Raw genomic sequence first — 24309 nt, 5'->3', positions numbered from 1 at the left:
TCCCAGCGTCACATAGATTATAGTAAAATTTATCTCTGAGACTTTTATAAGTAGATATTGATTCAACTTTATAGTCATTCTGGAGGCTGTAGCTTACGGTGCTGCAGATCTTTATAGCATTATACATAGAGGGTGTCTGGTATTTAGCCTCTGGCGCTGCAGCAAGCAGAGGAAATAAAAATACACCTATTAGTACATAACTGGTTAATTTATTTGAGATGTAAAAAAAAAAAAAAGTTGTTGCAGTGGAATTTATTAGAATAGAGGCACGATACCGGTACTTTTGCATAAACTGACCCTTCAAAACTAGAAAATTGGTACTTGGGGGAATGGCTTAATGCCCCTTGTAATGACAAACCCTGGTGTTAAAGGAGCAGTACAGAAGCTCGGAGAAGCTAATAGGTTTGTGTATGGGTGCTTAAAAAGTCTGTTTAAATATGGATAAAGTTTGAAGGATTCTGTAGGACGGCTCGGAGAAGTGTGTTTGATTTGCAAAGCAAATAGATTTCCAATTCCGCGGCCCAGCTGAGAGCTGCCGGTGCTGAGGCGGTAATGTTATCAGCACGGTTGTAGCATGGGGAGATTGTACCACAGTGCTTGAATGGAAGTCTGTTTGAGGCGGATCCTGCTCAATAACAGCCTTCAATAGGCATGAAGAGGCAGAGCTGCAGGAGGATTTTATTCATGAACGAAACAAGCGTGCAGGTGAAACGCAATACTCCTGTAGAGGCAGTCCGAAGAATGTAAAGGTAATATACAATGCACAAGTGATGGTTCTAAATGCAGAAACAAGCTGTTTCAACCTTGTGGGATGATTCCTGTTATAGCGAGTATGGCTGAGGATGTTTTCCCATAAGCATTAGTGCAAACTCTGAGCATATGTTTTAAAGATTTTCTCGCTCGACTGGGAATTTGGAAGTTGCAAAATGTTCGTCTGTTTGCTCTTATTTCTTCTTTGATGTGCATGAATACACAGAAGCAAGTAAGAATTTTGGGGTTTTTTTAGGTCTTTTGTGCAGAGTGAGAATTGAGAGTCCACAGTGGGATGTAAACTGGTCGGTCAATCCAACCAATATTCAAGTAGACAGATTTCAGTTCTTATGGATAGGAAGTTTCAATCACTAAGTGTCATACTGATAGTTAAAAAACATAAGAGCAAAATCTGAATTTACTGAAATGGAGGAGTCCTTTTAAAGACCAAAGCAATTTCTCCCAGTCCCTGTTGTATTTGGAGCAGCTGCCAGGTGGAGGGGGGCAACATCTGTAAGAGGTAAATTACAGATTTGCCCTTTGAGGACCCATCTTCTTTGTGTATAAATAACATTTTCATATCCGTTCTTTGTGGCTGGCATTTCAGGTTCAGGGAACCAAAGCAATCAGGACTGGATTAATAGTAGAAGTGATGCCTGGGGCTGGATCGGGGAATACATGCATGAAAGAATAACAGAAATATGGAAATTGGCTTTTCTTTTCACCAAACTTGACTTGGACTGTAGACTGTAATCGGAGCTACGCTGCGGCCCGTGTGGTCGGCTTTCATACTGAATGTTCTTGTTCAAGCAGGACAGAACTCTTCTAGTTATGTGCTCATGCACCATCTTTCCTTCATGTCTGACGGGGACTGCATGATTTAATGTGTCTGGAGACCTTTGGTTGCAACAGGAGGATCATGCCAGATTTCACTGGTTCTCCTTGTTGAAACGTGCACCTGTCAGAAAGTTTTGCTGAATTCCCCAAGCAGAGAGGAAAACACGTGTTGCATCGGAGCTGTTTGTCACTTTGACTCCAATCGGACAGCTGTTCAAGTTCCTGCCACCGTCACCACATCTGTAGTAGTTTCCACGATCAGGTCTCATTTAGCGTCCAGAGGTTGTTCAGGAGCATTCCAGGGTAGTGGACACGTGATAGGTTTGGGTCTTCATCCTCCACTTCATCTCCCTGATCATCTGACAAACAGCCAGAGGGTAACAGCAGTACACCGTGGTCCAGTCCTCACACACACTGCCCTGTGAACGCATACGCAGACACACAGACAGGAACACGTGGTGCCAATCATTTCATGTGAAAATAAGGACAAAGTTTTAGATTTGATTTGTTGACTGTTTCTGAGCTCATATTTCAACTGAAATGAGGAAAAGTGTTACTTTCTAATAGCATATGATGATTTTTCTGTTGGTTAATGCCAACTGCAAGTTACTGCATACTTTTTTAAATCGACATTCACATTGTTTCAGGGTCGTTGGATAAAAATTCGCGCTCAGGGAACTGCGACACATGCTCACATCCCAATGGCAAATGTTCATTTGTACATAATACAGACTTACCCGAATCTTGAAGCGCTCCCTGATCCCAACCCGCATGGCAAAGGTGGAGCCTGGCAGCAGAGGCGTACACACACTTTCCCCATACTGGTGAGCGAGACTGAGGTCCAGACAGCACGGCATCAGAGCGCCGACAACACCTGCAAGCAGAGACAGAGAGAACGCAGAGCGGCCGGCGTGTTTGTTCCCCGCTGAATACCTCTACCATCTGCACAACTAAAACACGAATCAATATCTTTGTCTGAGTGTTTCACTTCACTTTGGAGAAACTAGTAAGTGTTCTAAAGAAACATTTTCTCTCATCAACCTCTGTTGTTTCGGCGAGAGTCACTAAACTCTCTATTCTATACTTGATGATCTTGGAAAAAAAAATGAACTGAGTAATTAACTTCAGTGTGTTATTTTAAAGGAAAACATCACAGATTTTGGAGGTTTTATGAAAACCGAGCTGAGATCAACAAACTGGAAGAAGACTAGTGTGAACGCTGATGAATTCAGACACCCAGAGCCCACGAGACAACAGAGGAGTATTAAAGCGCAGCTGCTAAAAAGCTGTGTAGCCTGTGGGTGTTTGACTCTGGATGCCTCCTGGTGCACAGAGGGAAACATTTACACTCAAAAACACAATACTTTCCACAGAGTGCCATTCAGAGATGAATGCTGTGCTCCAACTGTACAATTCAGGCAGAAAGAGCTCCGGATGGCTGTTGAAAAGCCGCCCAGTGAACTCGCAAGACTGCTACATCAGCAGGGAAGGGGGCTGAGTAATGATCTGTGGTTGAATAGTGTGAAGTGAAAAGCAAGGTCCCTTTAGGATCGCCAAGAGTGCCGATGCGACCTCCGCAAGATATATTACTCTGATCCTTGCAATCTGTGGTATAAAAGATGTCCCTTCGCACAAGACAAAACGCCACGGATCCGGTTGTAATGGGACTCGATGCAGATAGAGTTATGTGGCAGGCATCACTGATCGACATCAGCCCTGCTAAAAGAAAAACCTGGATGATCTATGGGATTTTCAAAATAGCTCTGGAAGGGAATACGATCATCAGAAGATGTTTAAGCGATGACAGGAATAGATGAGCAAAACTTTACTCCTGAACTGCATTTATGTCCTGTGATTTTTGAGAAAAAAAATACAGTATTTCTGACCTGTTTTGGATTATTTATCACCTAAATATATATTTACATTTTAGTGTGCATTATAGTTTGACATGACAGCTCAAAAATTCTTAATCTTACAGATGGCTGCAAGAAAACGTCAACAGATAAGCGAGTGTCATCTGCGTAGTGGAACACTCAGGGTGTGAATGAGAGCAGTGCTTCAGCGAGAACGCCAAGTGTGGTTTGTGTGTTTGTGTTACATGTCGTCCGGTCTTCGCAGACATCAAACAGGCCCGTGCTCCAGCCGCCTCCCGTTTGCGTGATGGTGGTGACGGTGGTCGTGGTGATGCCGAGGCCGGGCTGTGTGAGTACGGGGTCCACAACGGCAGGACTTCTGCTTTGGGTCCAGGTCACTTCGCCCTCGTCCTCGTCTTGAAACAGGAGGACTGGCGCTCCTGGTCTGACATTACAGTGTTCAAACATTCATCTTGAAATAAATGAAACATTTTCCACTGCTTAGCAGTTAAAAATGGTCTCAAATGTAATCTAAAAAAGTTGCTGTAAAGGATTTTTTTTTTTTTATATAAGCAGGAAAAGCAGAAACAGGGAGCTTCGGGAACAGCGCTTCTGTAATTTAACTGTTTCTTTTGTATTGTCATTCACCAGAGAGGCATAAATGAACAAACAGCAGCATTTGAAAGCAGGATAAGATAAAAGAGCTGTTGGCCAGCTCAACAGTGTTGAGGTGACGACAATGTGCTCTGGTAGGGACAAAAAACACTTACTGGTGTGTGACTGCCGCCTCCTCCATGACTCGGAGCCACTGGCATCCAGAGCAATGAGACGAGGAGACGAGCGAGGAGGTGGAGGAGGGGGCAGAGTGACACTTTCCCAGTGAGAGGGTGTGTGTCGGAGCAGATAAACCAGCAGTCAGATGGCTCGGCCAGAAGCTGTGTGACAGAGATAAGTCTCATAGTTGTCTTCTGTCTGAGACGTTCGCCGTGCACCCTGCTAATTCAGCAAACGCAGAAAGGGCAGATACACATCAGGGTGCATTAACACCACTGTCTGGCATAATAATGTGGATGAATGCATCGGCTTAATGGGACGGGGGCCAGCAGATCTCTGGATCCGGAAATCTTGCAGCAACCAGGCTAATTGCTCGCAGCATGACAGAAATTCTCCCATTTGAACAAACACGATGGACCGAGTCTCAGTTTGTTTGACTCTTGATATTTGTGTGATGTATTGTAAATGCTACTCTTTCCCTCGAGGCAACAGAATGATCTTTACCGTGGGAAGTGACAGATGTATTTTAGACGCAATACCTGATGTTTATGTTTAGAGGGGACTTGTATGACTTTTATATTTTCATGTGAGAGAGGAAAGAGAAACAAACAGAAAGGGAGAAGCGAGGGGAGCGATGCATGGAGCAGAGTGGACCAGACCGTCAGAGGATCAAATCAGTCTTTCAATAAGATTAACTGCTAATATTGTGTCCACTGAGAGCAGGGTCACAGCACAACACGGAGAGCCAGCACCGAGCAGCAGACTGCCTGTAATTCAAGAGGAAATGTCAGCTACTTGTTTCATCAGCGTGAAAATCGAACACGGCGGGTTTGTAGATTTCTGGACAACTGAAAACAGAAATCATGCAGCCAGTCTTATTTACCAGACATAGTGGTTTTGATGCTGAGAATATTCACAATTTCTGTTCCACTACTCTCACTAAAACATCAAAATACTTGGAACATAATGGACTCATGTTTGACAAACCTTAAGTCTGGTAAATACGCTGAACAAACACACAAGGCCAGCCCTAAAGACACAGCTGTGCACTGATCATGGCGACCAATCATGTTGATATGACACACCTGTGAGGCGGAGGGATTATCTCAGCAGAAGTGCTCACATAGGGTTTTCACAAATTTGTGAATATTTGGGAAGAATTTGTATTTTTTTATCCATAGAAAAAGCATTTGAGGTCACCTGATGAAAAATGGGAGCAAAAACACAAGTTTTAAATTGATGGACTTCAGTACTCAACAGCCCTTTAAAAAAAAAAAAAAAAATCAGTTAACACATTTACATTCTAAAATGAAAGTAATTTATCAAAACTAAAGTCAAAGAAACAAAACCAGGACAGAAAAAAAGAGAAACAACTTAAGTTTGAGAGGCTTTATTTATTTTCTCCAAAAGTCCAACCAGTACCAACGTCGGCTCCAAAATCAAAAGCTGTGTGATGTGCTGACAAAACATGAGTAACTGATATAAAAACAGCACAGACACACTACCATCCATATGAAAACATCAAGCCTTGTGTGGGGAGTCTTACACTGACAACATGCTGAGCGGCTGGCCAGGCACACAGGATTTATCGATTTGTTGAATGACTTTCACAAAAAATACTTTTAAAGTGTAAAACTTGACGTTTGCCGACGACTCTTATTTACTGTGCCTGATGTTGGACGGGACAAAAAAAAAGTATGTAAAGTTCTTTGCAAGCAACCGTGAAAAAAATTCAAAGGTTAAGATACTGCTCCGCTCAAGAATCGTACGTGTGGAGTAATCTAAGCCAAAACCCAGACGTAACTGTACTGGAAAAAGATTTTCTGTTATGGAAAAGGAAGACAGAAGTTTTCAGGTCCCACTAGCTTCAAGACTCCCTGAGGTCACATTCAGCGGTAAAAATCCCCAACACAGCGACATGAAGAAAAAGACATGTACAGGTGGAAAACATTGCAAATTCTCTCAGGACATTTCATGATACATTTGAGTCATTTCCAAAGAGCTGACAGCTGAATGTGCCCTCGCGTGTCTGCCTGTTTTTTTTTTTTTTTCTTTCTAATTGACCAGATAAACCAGAGTGTCCCCGACGTCGGCGGTGAGGCCGTTGTCGGCCAGGGTGATCTTCTTCTCCTCCAGGTTGACGTTGAACACAGACGTGTTGGAGATGGGCAGCTTGCCCTTCTCCTCGTGGCCCAGGACGGGCACCCGGCGAGGGCCCGACACGGGGTCCTCGTACCTCATCAGCTTCACTCTGGACAGATCTGGCAGAGAGGAGGCAGATAGAGTCAGGCAAAAGGGGCGGGGGCTTGAATATAAAGGATTACGCCGCAAGCAGCGGCGCGCGGATGATGGGAAACGATAAGGGAGATCAGTGGACGGCGAGGAAGGGGTTGGGATTGACAATGATGTTTTCCGACACAGGAATGAATAATCACTAAAACATCTAAATAGATTTTGACTAAATAGTGCTAAAATATTAAGTGATGAGCTAAAATCTCAACTTGTGAAGAATGACTGAGATTTATTTTATTTGCATATTTACAGATTTTACAAACCTTTGATGAGTCTGTTGATCCTGGCCAGCCTCCTCACCACACTGTCTCTGGTGTCGCCTTGTCGGATGTCCACTTTTGTGGAGAACAGGCCGTTGCATGGTTGAGGGTTCACGAGAGAGACACAGACTCCAGGCTGGAGAAACAGGCAAAACACACTTTTTTTTAAAAAAAAAATCAATGACACACTGCCGCAGCGGTGATGCATACATCCACCTAAGTGCCTGCAGAGGGGTAAAAAAAAAATATATATATATATGCACATACATTTGAAAGATCTGCAAACAGAACAAAATGAGAAAAAGGAGAAAAATATGCTGAAATGTATCTTCTGACACAGAGATAAAGTTCGAGCAGCCAACACGCAACTGGAAGCTTTTACCTCCGATCTGAAAATGCTGAATGGTTTCCCAGGGCAACAGTCTTCCTTCACTTTGTCGTCGCCCTCGGATGCAAACAAGACATCAATCTGCTCCAACTGCCGAGGAAAACAACGTCAAAAAGATAATCAGCGCTGCACTCCAAACAAGATAGGGTTCATCCAGGTTTGTTTGTCACACGCCCTGACAAATGCCAGCGCTCTGCCACTTATTAGACGAGAAACAAAGCAGAGAGGCTCTAAGCCAATGAGAGGGAAGATGAATAGTCTGCATATCGATGGCTTCAATTTGCATGAAAATGATCAATAAAATCATAGGATTCATGATGATCAAGTATGTATTGAAGCCATGTGTGTTATATGATCGATTGGAAACAACTTACTTTTGATTCTTTTTTTTTTTTTTTTAATAAATATGAACAATTTCTTCAACGCTGTGAAGTCTGTGCTGGTTTCCCTAAAGGATCTTAAGGACTTGCATCTTTTTCTTTTTTGACTCGGCTAAGCCTCTGTGCAGACACAAGTATTAAGGGATTTTCTGACTGACAGCTCCAGATTGTCTCAACTTACTTCTGCAGAAGTGTGAAACTCAGCCGAAAAGCCGAGGCATTTCTGAGGAAAGCAAACGCTGCGACTGCATCCTACAGTTTTCATATGCATTAAAAACACAAACAAAAACAAGTCGAGTCTCTCCCTTTCAACTCTGCATTCTGAGGAGACCCGCACCGCCGCTTTTGCAGCTGGGCGTTGTCGTTCCACCGAAACAAATCGAGCAAGAGACTGCCATCTTTGTTTAAACACGGTTCCTCGCGAAAGCCTCAGGTGTGGCTGGGTGAGAACAGGCGGCTCTGAGGCAGCGATTCGAGGAACGTGGGCTCGCAGAGCGCACCTCCAGAGAGTTGGTTAAGTAGACCAGGTTCTCCGCGAGAACAGCGCGCTCATCAAACTCCAGCTGCAGATCCAACACTCTGGGTCCGTTCTTTTCCAGGTTTTCCTGAAGAGTAAAAAGCAGAAGGGGAGGAAAAAAAAAAAAAAAAAAAAAACAAGCTGAGAATTTTTAATGCAAGCATGAATCACAGCTGCAGTAAAAACAACCTGAATGAAGAATGAAGAGATATTAGCACTTTAAAGAATAACAGTCAATGCAGGATTTTATCTCTTTACAAGAGAAAACATGCTTTCATGTCTGTAATTTGGCATTGCACGCAAAGTTCATTGTTATGTTAATGCTGCAGCAGCAAAATTATTAGTGTGGGGGGGGAAAAAAAGCTTCTACGAGTCAAAAATATGCTAAAACAAACCATCAAACAATGTGAGGCGGGAGAGAAAACAACATGAAAGCTGCAAGAGCAGCTTGAGAGACAGACCGTGGACCAATACAGAGCTCATCATGATTATTTATTAGCTTCATTCTGTTTGATCACTGCAGTGAAACGGCAACACTTCAACAAAGCCCGGAGCACCTGTGCCATACAAAGCGTAACATTTTTAAGAAGCAACATGTTTCCTTTTCATTTATTGCCCACTTGACCTTTAGCGAGTATCCAGCTTGATGTAACAGTGACCATAACTGCGGTGCTGCGTTTATGTGAAGCTATTTGTGGTGGTTTTAGTAGTTTGTCTGGGGAATACGGCATTGAGGTCAAAAGAACAGCTGGTGGAAATAAAACAGGATCCAGAAGCGATGCTGCTCAAATGTGCTTCGAGAGGCTGAGAACTGCGAGCCGGAACACTCAGACCTGCAGCCAAGTTGTTTTTATATAAAAAAATAATAATAAATGTTGCAAACAAAGAGAAAAAGACTGAGTCAGCCTGTCAGTCTCTTTTGAATTGCTTTGATCAATAAAGATATTGAACTCTGCAAAACAAATATTCCTGGAAAGTCTTTGTGTAGTCAGTGTAGCACTGACTGAAATCACTTCTACAATTTTGTCATTGTTTTGATACAAAGAGCAAAAAAAAAAAAAAAAAAAAAAATCAACTTGCTGCAAAACTACTGAGGCCAACTTTAAACCAATCATCAGCAAACTTAAGAGAAAAGCCACCAAGTGGGAGGAGAACTGCTGAGTTTCTGAAGCAACGAACAAAAAAAATCATTGAAGGACAACTAAGATGTTCAGAATCGATGAAAGAATAAAATCGGACAGGAGGCTGCGAGCACAAACCGCCCTGGACACAGGAAGCCCGGCCAGATTTACCTTGATCATGGCTACAAAAGGCATCACTCTCTTCATGTACTTCTTCAGCTCGGGCAGCGCTCCCAGCTCGCTCGCTATCACTTTGTTGTCGGGAAGGACGCCGTCGTTGCTCTGGATCAACATCAAGACAGTGAAGAACTTGAGGCAGTGTGATACAATCGGTGTGCAGGTGGATACAGTAAACTCTTCAAATATGGACAACAATGACCCGTGCACTTTTCCTACAAAGAAATGTCAAACTCGACGCCGCGCTGAATGTCAGGCGGAGCGGATGCCTCGTACCTTGTAGTGCTTGCCGAGCAGGGATAAGGCGCTGTGCTGCCACGGAGGGTAGCTCCTGGCCACGTAGATGGAGCAGTGCGAAGGTTTGGCTGGGGGCTTCGAGTCACCTTTCTGCTGAAGAAAAAACAAACAGGGTTTCAAACACGGACGTCGGGAAACGGGTGAAAGCATCCTGAAGATGGAAATGGTTCTCAAGCCTGTGCCGGCTTCATTCCCCAAAATCTCTGCATTTAAACTTTTACACAGCTACAAATTCTATGATGTAAATCACACCGTTAAGTTGTTGTCTGAAATGGTGGTCAAATGTCCTGCTCCCCTGTTCCTGGTTGAGTAAAAATATACTTCAGCTTTCCTAAAAGACATTCTGCTTAAAATTACTGTGATCGTAAAGAGCCTGTTTCTCCAGCCTTTCCTCGTTCTTCTTTTTCCATCATGTTTTCATTTTCCCCTCAACGGCAAACAATACCTCTGCAGCAAATCAATAACCGTGTCCTGGAACCAGGAGATATCGGCTGTTTTAGATCTTGTCAATAGTCATTTTGCTTTTTTTTCCCCCTGCTGCCTGCAGCCACTTATCGAAGTGCCAAACTGTTCATAAATAATGGACTAACTTTCCCACAGTCAACACAGACACTTGGGTTTGAGCCATAAGGACATGCGAGGACTAGAAGGAAACACCAATAAAATATAGATATGCATTTTGCATTATTGCAAATATTAACCACAGTAAAAACTTGCTTTTATTACTTCTCTTTTCTACTCATTTTTTAATCCAGCTTTAATCCGGTGAAGTCGTTTATTTATACTCTGATGCAGAATGTCGTGACTTCTGTAATGACAATTAGTTAATAATCTTAGTAGCAAATTATGCTTGAGCTTGGGAGTGACTTTAGTCCTGAAGTCTTCTCCAGAATGAACTGCTATTAAACTACAGCTCCATTTCATGCTGCTGGTGCCTGATATTCCGAGGCTTCTGACTGTGCAACATTTTTTCATTTTCTGCATCATTGTTCTCCACATCAAACTGTTAAACAACACCTGGGGGAGAAAAGGCTCTGACATACTGCTGCCTCCAATTAAACTGCAAGACCTAATGAACACTTGGAGAGGAGTCAGAACAAACAAAAAAAAAAGAAAAAAGAATATACTACATGGAAAGCAATCAATTCTGACATCAATATTCATTCTGAAATTAATTAAAGCTTTTGCAACATTAACAGGTAGACATAATGCTGGACCTTGCTCTTGGGGGGCAGCAGGTAGGCCTTCAGCCTCAGACGCAGGTCGTGTGCCGTCTCCATCAAATACTGAGAGGAGCGGATCAGGATCTCGTCGACTGGCCCGGCCACAGGCCAAGAGGCCTTCATCAGAGAACTCGTCTACGAAGAAGAAGAAGAAGAAGAAGAAGCAGAAGAAGAAGAAGAAGAAAAATAAAGAAGTTGGCAAATTAGTGAGGAGGAAAAACATTTGGTGTTCTGGTATTAAAAAAAAAAATGTCGAGGCTTAAAGCATGCTGGAGTTTTCCAATCTCATAAAGTACGCAGGCAGAGGTCACGCCGTCATTCACATAAAATGAACACGCTGACGTGTGTACCTGCGCTTCCGCCGAGTGCCTCTCAGCTTTATAACTAGCGGTGCTGAACACATGCTTGAAGAAAAACACTGCTTGTGGGGCCTTTTGTTGTTGCTAAGCGACAGCAAAAAAAAAAAAAAAAAAGAAGAAAGAAAAAAACCCATCTCTCGCACAGCAGCACTCCTTCATATTCATAAATTTGAGTGTTAAAAATATCCCGGGCTCTCTGTGCTTTTTGCAAGCATGTAACACCGTGTGCGGTCGTTTGCTGGGATTCAGGAGGAGTGTGAAGACGGGCTCCCCGTGGACGAGTCCATCAACTGAGGAAATGTGTCAGCAGCTGCTCCGCCAAGGTAAAAGAAGAGCGGGATCAGTTCCACTGCAGGCGCACATAAACCTGTGAGCTTTACAGGCTTGATCCCAGGTGCACGACACAAATGTAAATCAACACAGGATGTAAAGAAAAAGATTTTTCCGTTTCACTTGAAAACAAAAACAGAAGCTGAAGGGAGCCGGGCCTCAGAATTTAACAGGCAGCAAAAGAAGCCATCCGGAACATGAAGATGAGGTTTCCTACCTTTCCCAGCAGACCCCAGGTGTATTCACAAAGGTGTGGGCAGATGGGCGCCAGCAGCAGAGTCTGTCTCTCGATGAACTGGAAGACCAGATCTCTGTGCATCCCTTCGATGGCCAGCTCCCGATACTTATCCTTGGCTGCCTGAACATACACAGTGGATGCTTTTTAAAAGGTGTTGAAGCACCTTCAATGCATATGAGCTGATTAATAAACTCTCCCATAAACCGTTATCAAATCACTGAAGTCAGCAAACGTACAGGATGATGCTGGAATAGGTGGAAAGATAAAGTGCTAAGGAAGAACCTACCTGGAACTCGAAAAACCCCGTCTTCAGAGCCTCCTTGTACATCATCCTCTCATAGTGCTGCTCCGTCTTCAGGATGCCGGCATTCATCTCACTAAAGCAAACATCTCAATCACTTTTCATCATATGCACCACTTGTATACCGGCATTTAATTCTGCTGAATGTAAACTGAGGGATAAAGGTCAAGATTCTCTGCCGTCGCCATGTGAAGCTTGTTTACGTATCAGGGCTGAGTTTGGTTTTCTTTCATAGCAGCAGGTCACAGGATATCAATTTCACTTTAAAAAAAACAAAACAAACTTAACAGACACAAGCGGCATAATTCTCCTCATCCTTTCAACCTGTGCTAAACACAGTGTCAAGATGATCTCTTAAATAACAGCCCACGCAAAATTACGCATTTTGAAAGACGGCTACAACTTCATACATTTAATGTCACAATTAATTTTAATATTTCCAGGTTTCAGCATGTCTAATGTCATCATTTAAAAACACTTTTAGTCTCAAATCAAACAAATAATTATTCAGTCTGGGCTCAGAGATGAGACTGATGTTGCTGCTTTTAAATGTATTTTGGATTTTCACTCTGTCCTATTAACTACTGTGGTATGAATCCTGTACTAGAACCTCAAGAGTTATGGGTATCTTGGGATATGTGCATGAATTTAAAAAAAACAGAAGATGTTTTTGCAATTAGTATTTACTGTACGACATAACCACACCTATTCAACAAAAAGTACAAGAAACAGTGAAAATCCACATTGTTAAATCAGCATTCCTACTTTCAGTGACACACTTTGCGGCCAAAAAGCAAAACAAATGAAAAGATTTGGTCAGCTAAAATCTATAAATTTATTGATTTACCTTTTTTCTCCTCACAAGGTCGATGTTCAGTATTCAAGACACTTAATGGTCACACAATGCTCTAATGCCTTCTAATAAAAAGCCTTTTTCCTATTATAAAGGGCCGGCAATGGTCTGCTTGGCAGAAACTGTATGCAAAGAGGAAACACTAGAAATAACCTTGACAGAAGTTAAACCGGGGTTTCCTTCGGCCTAGTTTTGATTGGCCCAAAGCAAACATAAAGCAGAATTTACTTCTAATCCAAGGTGAAAAGGCATTGAAAAAGCCATAAACCTTGGTGTGATCATGGACTCTTACCTGGAAAACCACAATAAGAGAAAAACAAAGACATCAATCGAAGGATGAAGTGAGGTTTCTCTGAAGCTGAGGACCTTTTTTATTACTCGCTGCCTTTTAGTAAAACAATGGCTCAATTGATGCTGGGCTGCATTAACCATTGTATTGTCTGCACTCCATGATATTTCTAACATGTTTTACCATTTTAGTGCCTCTATTATCAGTGTTTTATCAGTGTTTGTTGATGTGAATTACCTTGTTGCTGAAATACCCAACATCTTTCATTTACTGACACTTTAATACACCACAAAGAAAGCAAGATACTCCACTAATTGTGAGTGAATGAAGGAGTACATACAGAAAAAAAGGGCTTCCCTACATTAAGTTAATGAGGTGAAATATAAATTTGCCGTTAAAATGGAATCAGAACTTGCCGAGTGTGATGTTTTACATTGTTGACCTTTTACCTAGAAATGTAATGAAGGCCCTCTCAAAGAATTCCTCCTCCTACCTGGAAAAGACACGATCGTTGAAGGTGTCGGCTGGTCCTGTCCTCAGGTTGTTCTGGTTGGCGATCATCTCCTTCACCCACTCCACCCAGGTGTAGAGGCGCAGGATGCCAGCGTCGGCCATGGTCTCCACGAAGTTGGCATCCTCCACCGTGTCGCCGGCGTCGGCAAGAGCCAAACGCATACCTGAGACAGGGAAAGAGAAGACACGCTGTGGGTAACCTGGATCCTCAGCAGCCTTTAGGATTTGCTTCTAACATCAAATACCCATGCTCTAAACACTCCGCCGCTTTTCTCTGCCAAATCCATTTCGGCACCTCTCTGAAGTTTGGAGGATTCGTAACAAAAACTCTGCAGCATTTGAGAAAACTTCAGACACCCGGCAGACATCACTGAGAGAGGAAGTCAACTTAATACGTCTGTCTGCTGTCAGAGCATGACTGCTCCCACGGTGGGACGGCTTCAAGAGACATGCCCATCTATTATTCAGCTCTTTCAGAACATGGAAATAAAGAAGGTGCAAAACAAACAAAAAGGAAACCAGTGGGGAAAGGCTCGACTAATCCTGAGATCGAGTGAAGGTATGGGGGATATCAGAGCTAATCCAGGTACCATTGAAGCACGGATGAAGAAAATAAGAAAAAGAAGAACGAATCATTTCAATTCGCAATCAGCAGTATTCAGACATGGGTCACTGAAGGCATGAAGATCATACACATACATAATAATCCATGATTCCAGTAGACAAAGCAAGGGATGGGACAAGAGGTAAAAGGTGTTCATGGTATCAGTGATTAAAAGTGGCCGATGAACTGTGAAAACACACTAATCTGCACTAAATGTCCAAAATGTGAGACGATAGGACAAAGACATCAAGTTCAAAAAATTGAGAGGAAAGGAGTGGAAGACAGAAAGAAACAGTAGGAGGGAGACAAATCAAGCAAATGACTGTACCGTCTGCTGAAAACTTGTCGACGGCTTGGGTGAGAGTGAGGAAGTTCCCTGTCGATTTGGACATCTGGCGAATAAAAACAAAAACACAGATGTTAGCGTTCAAAATCTTTCAAGTCTGACCACCCACACGAGCTCATTACAAAGCGCGGTTCAAACAAAGCAGACCGTCTGTGTTTAAAACTACAAACAATCGCAAATCAGCGGTAACAACAGCACGACTCAAGTTCCTGACAGCACCCACTATTAATGTGAGCTAATTAACACAAACTCATTTACTAACATAGGCTGATTAGGTTTCAGTTTTATAGCAAAAATACTTAAATGTCATTGTTTGTTGGACCAAACCTGGCTGCTAATACTATAATCTGAAAAACACACTCTCTGGGACCATTTTACCTCATTTGTCTGTTTGAATTAATTTGTCGTATTTATTGCTTTTAGGTGTCAAACAGAGAAATTTAATCAGCTTGTGAATTTAAACAACTGCGATCACATTTGATTCCCTAAAGTCAGGAAGGATCCTTGGTAGAAATGATTTAACAGACATCCACCGACATTCCATTTCACATCATTATCGCAGGGCACACCTTTTCAGAGTTCAGGAGCAGATGCCCATTCGCTCGCACAGCTTGAGGCCATTTCCCGCTGTGAGGAAGAGAGAAGGTTCACAGCGTGATTTCCACCTTCAACACCTTTATCACCACGTTAACCTCAATTTCCAAAGAGCGCATGTCTTGTAAATCAAAGCATTTCTTTGTCTGATATGAGCCAATCGGGGCTGGGGACATAATATTAATAGATAAAATCTCACATGAATTACATGAAAAATCACTCACTTGTCTTTGGGCCACATGGCCACGTGGTTGTACAGGTAGTAGGACAGGTGGTTGGGCACCAGGTCCTTCCCGGACGCGCGCACGTCCACGGGGTACCAGTACTCAAACTCCCTCCTCAGCTTCTGAAGGTGCTCCTTGGGGATGTCCGTCTTCGGGAAGGGAGACGTCTTGAAGAAGATGAAGTCCCACACCTCCCTGGTCATCTGCTCTGGCCTGATGAAAAGGATAAGAATAAAACTGTGAGAAACAATTTCGTCACATAAGCATCCTCTTTCTGAATTTATTCCAAACAGTGAATGAACATAGGATATAGTAAATCTGCTGTTGCAGGTAAGCTGGTGTTTTTTTGGGTCATATCTGAAAGTCTTTTGAGGGAACAGATGGAAAGGAAAGTGATAGGAAGGTACACTGACAGAGGCTTCAGAGTGTGTGTGTGTGTGTGTGTGCGCCTACTTGATTCCCAGTGGTGACGGTCCCTGTCCGTTGAGCACGCCTCCCTGGAGGAGGTGTGCTACGGTGTAGAAAGCCATGTAGATGGTGGAGTCCGATAGTGACTCAATCAGCCACTGCTCGTCCCAAGGCAGCCGCGTTCCTATGGTAACCAATCGCCGTGCACGCACACACCCAGAGAGACAAGCACACACGCACACACACACCCATGTAAAAGAAACAAATTACAAATGGAGACAATGGCTGCCCCCCTCTGCATTGTTGAATTTGCCCTCTTGTTCAAGCTGCTTCCATCGTAGCAGCCAAGGAAAACATCTACGAGGAGGGATTAATTTACGGTAATTCCTGGTAAACAAACCAAGATGTAACCACTGTCAAACACAAAGAATTAAACCATAAGAGACTAAACTGTTGTTTTGACAGATGACACATTAATCTGTGCAATTTTGCTGTTTTTTGAAACTTTTAGCAAGAAATGAAGTAACTAAATCAGCTACCAATCCGCTAATTAAATGTCTGTGTCTGTTTAAAGAGATTTGGTTGAAAAATGTAATTTTAAATACCCCTGCATGGTCTGTTTTTATATTATTTATTTGTTAAAAAAAAAACCCAAAAAACATCTGAAATGATGTGAGAATGTGCTTCAGTGTTACAATAAAGATGAAGCACTTACAGATGTATCATTTTATTGCTTAACTTTAAAGCTAAGTGATGTGGGAACATGTCTGAGTTAAGGCACATGACCCTGTATCCCTCAATTTCCTGTCAACCTTCCTTGTCAATTTCAACAAAAGCATTGAAATTGGCTTTAGAATAACCAGTAAAATTACATTGTACTTTGTTCATATGCTGAGGAGTTGCATTTAATGTCAAGTTGAAACAAGCAAAGACACGAAAAACAAATCAGCAGGAGAACTATTTAAAACACCGTACAGGACAGTTTCTTGTTTTCGGTGCTCTCAGAGTCTGGATGTCTGGACAGCACTGCCCTGTCCTGCACTGTTTGCCAGCTGGCCTTCAGTCTCCATCTATTCCTGTAGGCAGACAGGCCGACTGTTGCTGGGTGTGTTTTTTTTTTTAAACTAGTCCTCTGTCTCCATCTATAGACCGCAACAATTCAACCCAAGCAGGTTTCCAGTCCTATTCATCACTGACAATGTGATCCATCAATACCAAATGAAGACAGAATAAGGTATGATTTGGCTCATTACACACCCACACCTACCCAGGCCGTAGGTACGGGAGCAGGCATGCTCCTGCAGCCACGCCAGAGCCGCCTCAAAGTTCCTCCTGGTCTCCTCACAGAATCTGTTGGCCAAATTGCAAAAGCAGTTCAGAAAATAGTGTTTAGTTAAAAATCTTTTTGTACTTTGATTGGATAAGCTCTCCTTCAGCCTTCCATTGATCATGACAAGCAGTCCAACTATTTGAAGCCATTTTCTACATTCCACTGTAGATTTTTTTTTTTTTTTGACAACCTTCAGAAAATTTCTGACTGGCTTTCAAAAAACAGAAACTGACAAGAAAGACTATTTTTGTATCGCAGCTTCTTATCTTACGTTTCCAAAGACTTGAGAGCCTCAGTGGCCTGCTGCTTCCACTCAGCATCCCCATAGTCCAAATACCTGAGAGAAAAACACACCTGATGCTGTCAAACTCCCAAAAAAGAAACACGACTTCATTATTAACATACCGTCACGTAAACACTTTCTGGTAAGGTAAACATGTCGACTAAATTCTTTCTTCCACATGTTCGGGTATCTCTAAAACGGGGAAATATATCCAGAACACATCTTAATGTGACTCAGTACAGCTTAAACACCAATTTATCATATTAAGCACTTTTGGTCATTTTACACGAAACTGAATCACATTTATCCTGGTTTCTGTGTCAGTAAGCAATGTCAATAATAAACATTGAATCTATTTGCACAAAAAATACTTTTGGATTTGTATCAAATCATACTTGAGAAACATGGTGGTTTTACTCACCACTGATCACAGAGAGCCACCACACACTCGTCAACCGAACGGGACATGACCTGCTTTTCAGGCTCCATGTAGATCATGGCCTCCCCCTGCCATCGACAGACACATCCAACCGCCATCGCTTAGTGAGAACTACACATCTTTATCACACTGAAACATACATCAGCTCTCTCTTAATGGACCTGAGGAGATGCACAATGCATTTTAGGTGACTGTAGTCCATTTTTATATTTAATTTACGGACAAAAAAAAAACAAAAAAAACTTACCCTTTCCACCATCATCTTCTGGATGGGCTTCTTCACATCCTGGACCTTCTGCCCTTTGTATCCCTCAACCAACATAATCTGAAACAGGAATTCCTTCTTAGAGAAATCTCACACGGATGCAGCTTTTACTCTTCTGGTCTGTCCACTGTTACTGGGTGTACTTCAGTCCTGACATACGGCAATATCAATGGATTCTGAGAAGGCAAATGTCAAAATCAAAAAAGAATATGAAACAAATATGGGCCAATTCTGTTCTGTGTGATATGCAGTGCAGCTGACGCTTGATCTTTTCAGCATTACAGAGCTAAATAATGTGAGGGCAGCATGAAGCCGATCGTCGTTTAATGAATAATTTACTCTGGCTTTAAGGTTCAAATTACTTGATTTGTGTCTGGGAGATAAATCATACCCTAAAGTTGTATCCACCGGGGGTTTTGCAGAAAGGTAGCACTTTGCTGACCTGTGCAACTGTTTCCTACTCATTAGGCGCCACAGGAACTCACCCCTTCGTAAAATCCCTTCAGGTACACCCTCTCCTTTGCTTCCATCAGCTTGTCCTTGTCATTCTGGCTCTGGATCTTCAGCTCGTCACACACCAGAGGAGCCGACAGATTGCCATAACCTGGGATCTCTATGATGGGGATCTGACAAGCAAGCAAATGCACAGACAAATGTTACTTGTTTTTGTTTTTTTATTAGCAGCTGAGTCTGAATTTGGAAGTTAAGTTTAGTCTCAATAAAAAAATCTACCTGACATTTGCTGGATCTACTTACCGGCTCAAATGGCAAAACCATTTTGTCCTCAATTCCATACTTCTCCCGTAGAGCCTTTGAGAAAAGAGAAACAAGTTAAATAAATGTAAAAAAAAGAGTGGAAAGTCATGTGTCGTGTGTGGTTTGGGTGCACAAAAACTTGAAACACATTTGGTTAGTCTGCAGCATCACCTGTTTTTTCTTGATGTCTCGGAGAGCAGCGATGTCGTCAGGAGCGTCCGATGGTACGCTGGTAACAACTCCAGTGCCTGAAGAACACAGCCGAGCCACGACGACACATGAAACTCAGGAAATGATCCTGTTTTACTTCATTCTACATGTGATTGAAGCTAATCAGAAGCCCGACGATTCCATTACAGCAGAGAATTATTAACAAAGTAGGTGAAAACTGATATTACCCATATCTCCCATTTAACTCATACAGAGCGGATGAGAGATTCACTCTTGCTCTCTTTCTGACGTTTCAACTCAGTCGTTCAGGAATTCCAATTACAATTGCAGAAATCCATCAACAGGACACCGAACACAAAGAGACAAACTACACGCCTCCAGCAACCAAGACCAGAATAGATAATACTGACGTCTAACAAAGCAGAGGCGGTCTGCAATTAGGTACATTTGATATGTTTGCAAATGTTCTACCTAGAGGGGAAAAAAGCAACAATTTCTCTCTTCCTTCGACACCCCAGCAGAGCATTTCTGAGTTCACCTTGGCCTGCTTTTCTGAACGCCTGCAACATCTTGTGCACATTATTTTGGAAGGAATACAATACTGGGAGTACATAGAAATGATGCAAAGAGCAGAATCTCTGCAGCTGCACTTGGAATTTGGCATCTCGATTAAAAATTGATAGAGTTAACTTTTTTGTCGAACTCCTGACAGAAAACCACAAACGAGAGCGAAGCTCTACACTGCAGAGGACTGCTACAGCTTTAGCAACATGGCAAAGAGCCACGGCTTATAAATTCGAGAAAAAAAAGATTTTTTTTACATTTTTTTTTAATCACAATACATTACAAAAAGTAACAATTTAGTCTAAAAGGTGTGTAAAGAACACTTTACAAGACAACACGTGTGTCTAATGGAATTAGACTACATCCATCAAGAACATCTTTAAAGAGTGCAGTTTTCTGTTTATCTATGAGATCTGCGTTTGTCGAGTCGTACCTTTGTCCTCCTTGATGGTGAGCATGGGCAGCGCGTAGATGACCTTGTAGGAGGTCAAAGGAGCACTCAAGGCACAGCCCAGGATATCCTATGAACAAAAAAAACAAACAGTACATAAATTATCAAGAGCCAGATTTGACATGCATCAATCTAAGTTCAAGGGGTTAATTCAGAGGTCACATCCAGCCCGATTTCATCTTGGGTGAGTCGGTTTTTAGCATGGAAAATTACTACAGCTTCAACATGAAGAAAATTTTAATTAAACTTTCTGGTGCAAAATACAGTGAAATGTCAGAAGAAGTTTCTTCAGTGGCTTCGGTGTCGAGTTAACCACTTGTAAGGAAACTGTTACAAAGTTGCTGGATGGATTTGGAATTCTAATATTTGCCTGAGCCTTATGTTTGACACCCCTAAGTGAGAGGGTTTTTTTTTTGCTTTTTTTTTTTTTGAAAATTTGATAGGTTTCATATTTTTAAGCATTATCTTCAAGATATTTCTCTACAAAGAAACCACTTCCTTCTACCATCATATTCTATCACATTTCGTCATACATTTTTATGTTTGTTAAGAGTTGGAAACAGGATATAAGCGAAGTGAGTACCTGCCCCAGGATTTCCATCACCACCGGCACCACTCCGTTCTCCTTGGTGAAGCCCTGAAACGACATGTTCCTGGCAGACCTGCCGGTGCAGATGAAGACGTCTCCGTTGACCGTCTCGAAGGCGACGTACTTCATGTCTGGCCTCACCCAGCAGTTGGTCTGGCCAAACATGGTCTCTGGTCTCAGAGTGGCAGCCACCAGGAAGATGTTTTTGCCTTTCATGCCACTGCAGGGAGAATGAAGGAGAAAGGATGTGAACTCTTCATATTAACTCTCCCATGTTATAACTTGGTAATATTAACACTGAGATAACACTAAGAGGATTAAAAAAATACTATTTACCCTGAAAACAGTCAACAACAGTTCAGTGTTCGGTGTTTGTTACCTGCTGTAAAAGACTTTGGATTTGAACTTTGCTGTGAAAGGTTCAACCATCTTCATCTTGATGAGAGTGTACTCCTGAGGACCGACTCCCTGTAAGTAAAGTATGAAGTCAAATGAAAATGTGCTTCACACAATTACAAGATGAAATCCTGCCTTTCACCCTCGGATAAGTGTTCAGATATTTAATACAGTACAATGGCTGAAAATTTACTTTACCTCTCCTGTTTGCCTGTCATGGTCCATACACGGCTGCCCGTCCTTTGGTGAGTAGATGGTGTACCTGCAAGAGGTTGTCATGGTTTACAATACAAAATCAGACAAATTGTTAACTATCCAAACATGAACATTACTGTTATTCAAAAATTTCAACTTTGCTTTCATGTGGTGAAAACGGTAACTGGAGGTAGTTCATGTAATGTTGAAAGCAGCTGTTTCTTCTCTCCTCTGTTCATGAGAAGTTCACAGAAATCCCATTACCTTTTTCCAAACTTGATCTTTTTTCTTTCTCTCAGCGTGACATACTGCCACCTGACAAAGGAGTCGTAGAATGGGTTCACGTCCGTGGTGATGAATGAACGCCTCCAATCGACCTGTGAGACAATAACAGATTATTGTAACATATTTAAAATGTTAGTATCTGTGTCCTTGTACTGTATTAGTCTTAAAATAAAGTGCAATCTCATAAATTATTTCAGTCAAAGCATCATTACTCTCAAACGGAAGCAGACAAAATTTACAACAGCATTTGTTTATATGCATTATATTATCAAAATCTGTCACCTTGACTCCCATCTGTCTGAGGTCGTGGACAGCCAAAGGAGGGAAGTACTCGAGCCAGTGGTCAGCATTGGCAAACTGGGAAATCTCATTATCTTTCAGGCCCAAAGACCGCATGATGTCCCATTGGAAAGTGGAAGATCCAGATTTGGCCAAAGCTTTACTCTAGAGCGCAAAATGAAAAGAGGCAAAATCTATACGTCTGGTTTTCATACAAAAATAAAGTCAGATTGAAGAGGACCAACAATGCTTTTCTTGTCTTCAATGTTCACCTTCTTGCCCTTTGTTTTGTCCTTGATGATGATTTCCTCAGATGCCTTTGGCTTCTCCTCCTTCTCTTCCTCTTCGTCAGGAAACTGCGGAGGGTTGCCATACAGCTCCATCTCCCTCTTCAACTTGTCTGCACAGGCCTGGCAGATAAAATATGAACTTATGAGAGTAGTACTGGTCAAAATAATACAGATAAAAAAGAAATTACTGCAAGAAACAATTTGTGCATTGTGTTTGCTTAGTAAAAAAGCAGTCTCATTGTGTCAAATCTTATTGCTAAAAAGCAGTATGAACAATTATAGTTATTACACCATAGCAACCTAATTTTTTTTTTTTTTTTTTTTTTTTTTTTTTTTGCAATACCACACACACTTCCTCACATAATGGACTCATTTAACCTCTTACTTTGATAGGCATTCCCGTGCAATGCAGCCCAAATGGAAAGAGGCAATTCTTCCCTTTCAGACGCTGGTAACCAACAGCAAACTGCCAGAAAAAAACAGGAGGTCAGAACCTCAGAGACCAGTTGAAACAAACAACACAAGTTCTGCTTGAAGTTGGTGTTCTTGTTTTTTTGCATCCTTACCTCACATTTCGACAAGCTGAATGTATGGCCAAGGTGCAACCGGCCATTCATGTATGGGTAGGGGAAGGTGACAAAGTACTTGTTTTTGCTGTGTGTGGAGGAAAAAAGAAAAGGGGAAAAACCATATGATACAAGAATGGATTGTGTTTTGAAATAGCATCAGTAGGATTAATGATGCTACCATAACCTGCACAACTTGTTCTGACCTCCCAAAAGGCAACCAATTAAAAACAAAATATGCATGATGAACAATACCTGCTTTGTACATTGCTGTATCTTCGTAATCAAAGAAAAAGACCTGCTGAATGTTAATTCCTCAGCGCAGAGAGCAAATGCAAGGCTGGAGACTTAATTAATTCATTTAAGGTGAAACTAGAAATAACTCACTTTGTGCTTTCCCCAATAGTTGTCGGTGCATCCTGCTGAAAGGTTTTCTCCTTCTCCCATTTCTCCTGGATTTCCACTTCAATCTTCCTCAAAAAGTCCAACTTCGCAGTTCCTTTGCGTTCCTTGAAAGCAAAACAGGATTGTGAGTCAATGCAATTTACTGGTGAATTGTTTCGCCATGAAAAGCACAAAACGGCTGTTATTATTTGGTCAAACGAAGCCAAATGTCTTTTTATGCAGATGTTCCGACAGCTCATGCTAGCTGAGGTGGCTAATAGCTACCTTAAGTTCATGTCTAGAGAGGGAGAAACGTATCCTCCAAGTATTTAGCAGTCTGAAATGTAAATTAACAAAACACTCACGTACCGTCATTTTGAGCCACACCACCAGACCTTTGTTACTTTGAGCTTTAAAGAGAAGGGGAGAGAGTTTGACAAGAAGAGAACCACGCCGCCGGTATCTGGCTGACGACACACAAGACCCTCGCGCGTTGCTTTCTGGGTAATGTAGTCCCTGTAATGTGAAACGTAGACCTGAAGCAAAATTTAGATCTTTTTTTTGTGCACTGAATGCTTTGCCATCATTTAGATTTGCACAATCTCTGTAATAGAAAATATATACGAAAACTGAAAATATATTTCTATGATACTTTCGAAAACTTTTTTCAAAATAAAATATTTTCAACCGGACAACAGTACAAATTTGTATTCAATTAATAAAAAAAAATTACTGTGAACAGTGCAAGAATGAAATAAAGATAAAAAGATAAACGGAAGAAAAAGTTGCATCTCATAATACATGTGGTAAAGTACAGATTTGTATTTTTTTAACCGGCTTTACTTTGCTAGAGTGTTCAACAGAGAAGATCTAATGTTTGAAATTGTTATACAAAGCAAAAAAAGCAATGCTTTTTACAGAGCATTTCTAAGAGTAAATTTGATGTCGGGCAAATACAATAAATTAACACAGTAAATAAATTAATACATCAAATGAACCTGATCATTCATTTAGCATACAGTCCGTCAAATAGTCCAAACAAGGTATTCTCCTAAAAAAAGGTGATTTTTTTTTTTTTTCAGTGTTTTAACATTTATTAGTCATTTGTCGTCAGGCGTGCGTTGCGACAGCTGAACTT

At 41.8% G+C, this 24309-nt stretch overlaps 2 protein-coding genes across 2 annotated transcripts; both read right to left on the bottom strand.

Annotated features, from left to right (window-relative positions):
- Positions 1–869: 869 nt before the first annotated feature.
- plac8l1 (PLAC8 like 1) lies at positions 870–4289 on the bottom strand. The gene is made up of 4 exons (XM_030101006.1): positions 4211–4289; positions 3686–3885; positions 2325–2461; positions 870–2006 (listed from the first exon to the last, which is right to left on the bottom strand). Exons 1-4 carry the CDS (start codon positions 4234–4236, stop codon positions 1875–1877), a joined length of 495 nt encoding a protein of 164 aa, XP_029956866.1. The 5' UTR covers positions 4237–4289; the 3' UTR covers positions 870–1874.
- Positions 4290–6195: 1906 nt separating this feature from the next.
- lars1b (leucyl-tRNA synthetase 1b) lies at positions 6196–23643 on the bottom strand. The gene is made up of 32 exons (XM_030101209.1): positions 23541–23643; positions 23175–23296; positions 22788–22875; positions 22607–22687; positions 22204–22341; positions 21935–22096; positions 21632–21744; positions 21371–21434; positions 21156–21244; positions 20771–20996; positions 20170–20257; positions 19173–19249; positions 19002–19055; positions 18731–18871; positions 18228–18305; positions 17963–18048; positions 17530–17595; positions 17196–17278; positions 15974–16112; positions 15521–15733; positions 15272–15329; positions 14685–14748; positions 13733–13916; positions 12083–12173; positions 11776–11916; positions 10864–11004; positions 9626–9736; positions 9344–9454; positions 8035–8139; positions 7149–7244; positions 6770–6902; positions 6196–6475 (listed from the first exon to the last, which is right to left on the bottom strand). Exons 1-32 carry the CDS (start codon positions 23544–23546, stop codon positions 6270–6272), a joined length of 3555 nt encoding a protein of 1184 aa, XP_029957069.1. The 5' UTR covers positions 23547–23643; the 3' UTR covers positions 6196–6269.
- Between the last annotated feature and the right edge of the window lie 666 nt (positions 23644–24309).

Source organism: Salarias fasciatus, chromosome 10 (genome assembly GCF_902148845.1).
Source record: "Salarias fasciatus chromosome 10, fSalaFa1.1, whole genome shotgun sequence".
NCBI classification, from domain to species: Eukaryota; Metazoa; Chordata; class Actinopteri; order Blenniiformes; family Blenniidae; genus Salarias; species Salarias fasciatus.
The sequence above is the reverse complement of the archived record's forward strand: the minus strand, read 5'-3'. Positions and strand labels throughout refer to the sequence as shown.

What these genes read in the sequence shown, in the direction of transcription:
- plac8l1 (XM_030101006.1), bottom strand. Translation starts at nt 4,236, where the DNA reads ATGGAGGAGGCGGCAGTCACACACCA. An exon ending in GAGGCGGCAGTCACACACCA is followed by an intron (nt 3,886 to 4,210) that starts GTAAGTGTTTTT and finishes CTGTAATGTCAG; the next exon opens with ACCAGGAGCGCCAGTCCTCC. An exon ending in CTGCGAAGACCGGACGACAT is followed by an intron (nt 2,462 to 3,685) that starts GTAACACAAACA and finishes CTCTGCTTGCAG; the next exon opens with GTGTTGTCGGCGCTCTGATG.
- lars1b (XM_030101209.1), bottom strand. An exon ending in TCAGCTTGTCGAAATGTGAG is followed by an intron (nt 22,688 to 22,787) that starts GTAAGGATGCAA and finishes TTTTTCTGGCAG; the next exon opens with TTTGCTGTTGGTTACCAGCG. An exon ending in AAGATCAAGTTTGGAAAAAG is followed by an intron (nt 21,435 to 21,631) that starts GTAATGGGATTT and finishes AACCTCTTGCAG; the next exon opens with GTACACCATCTACTCACCAA.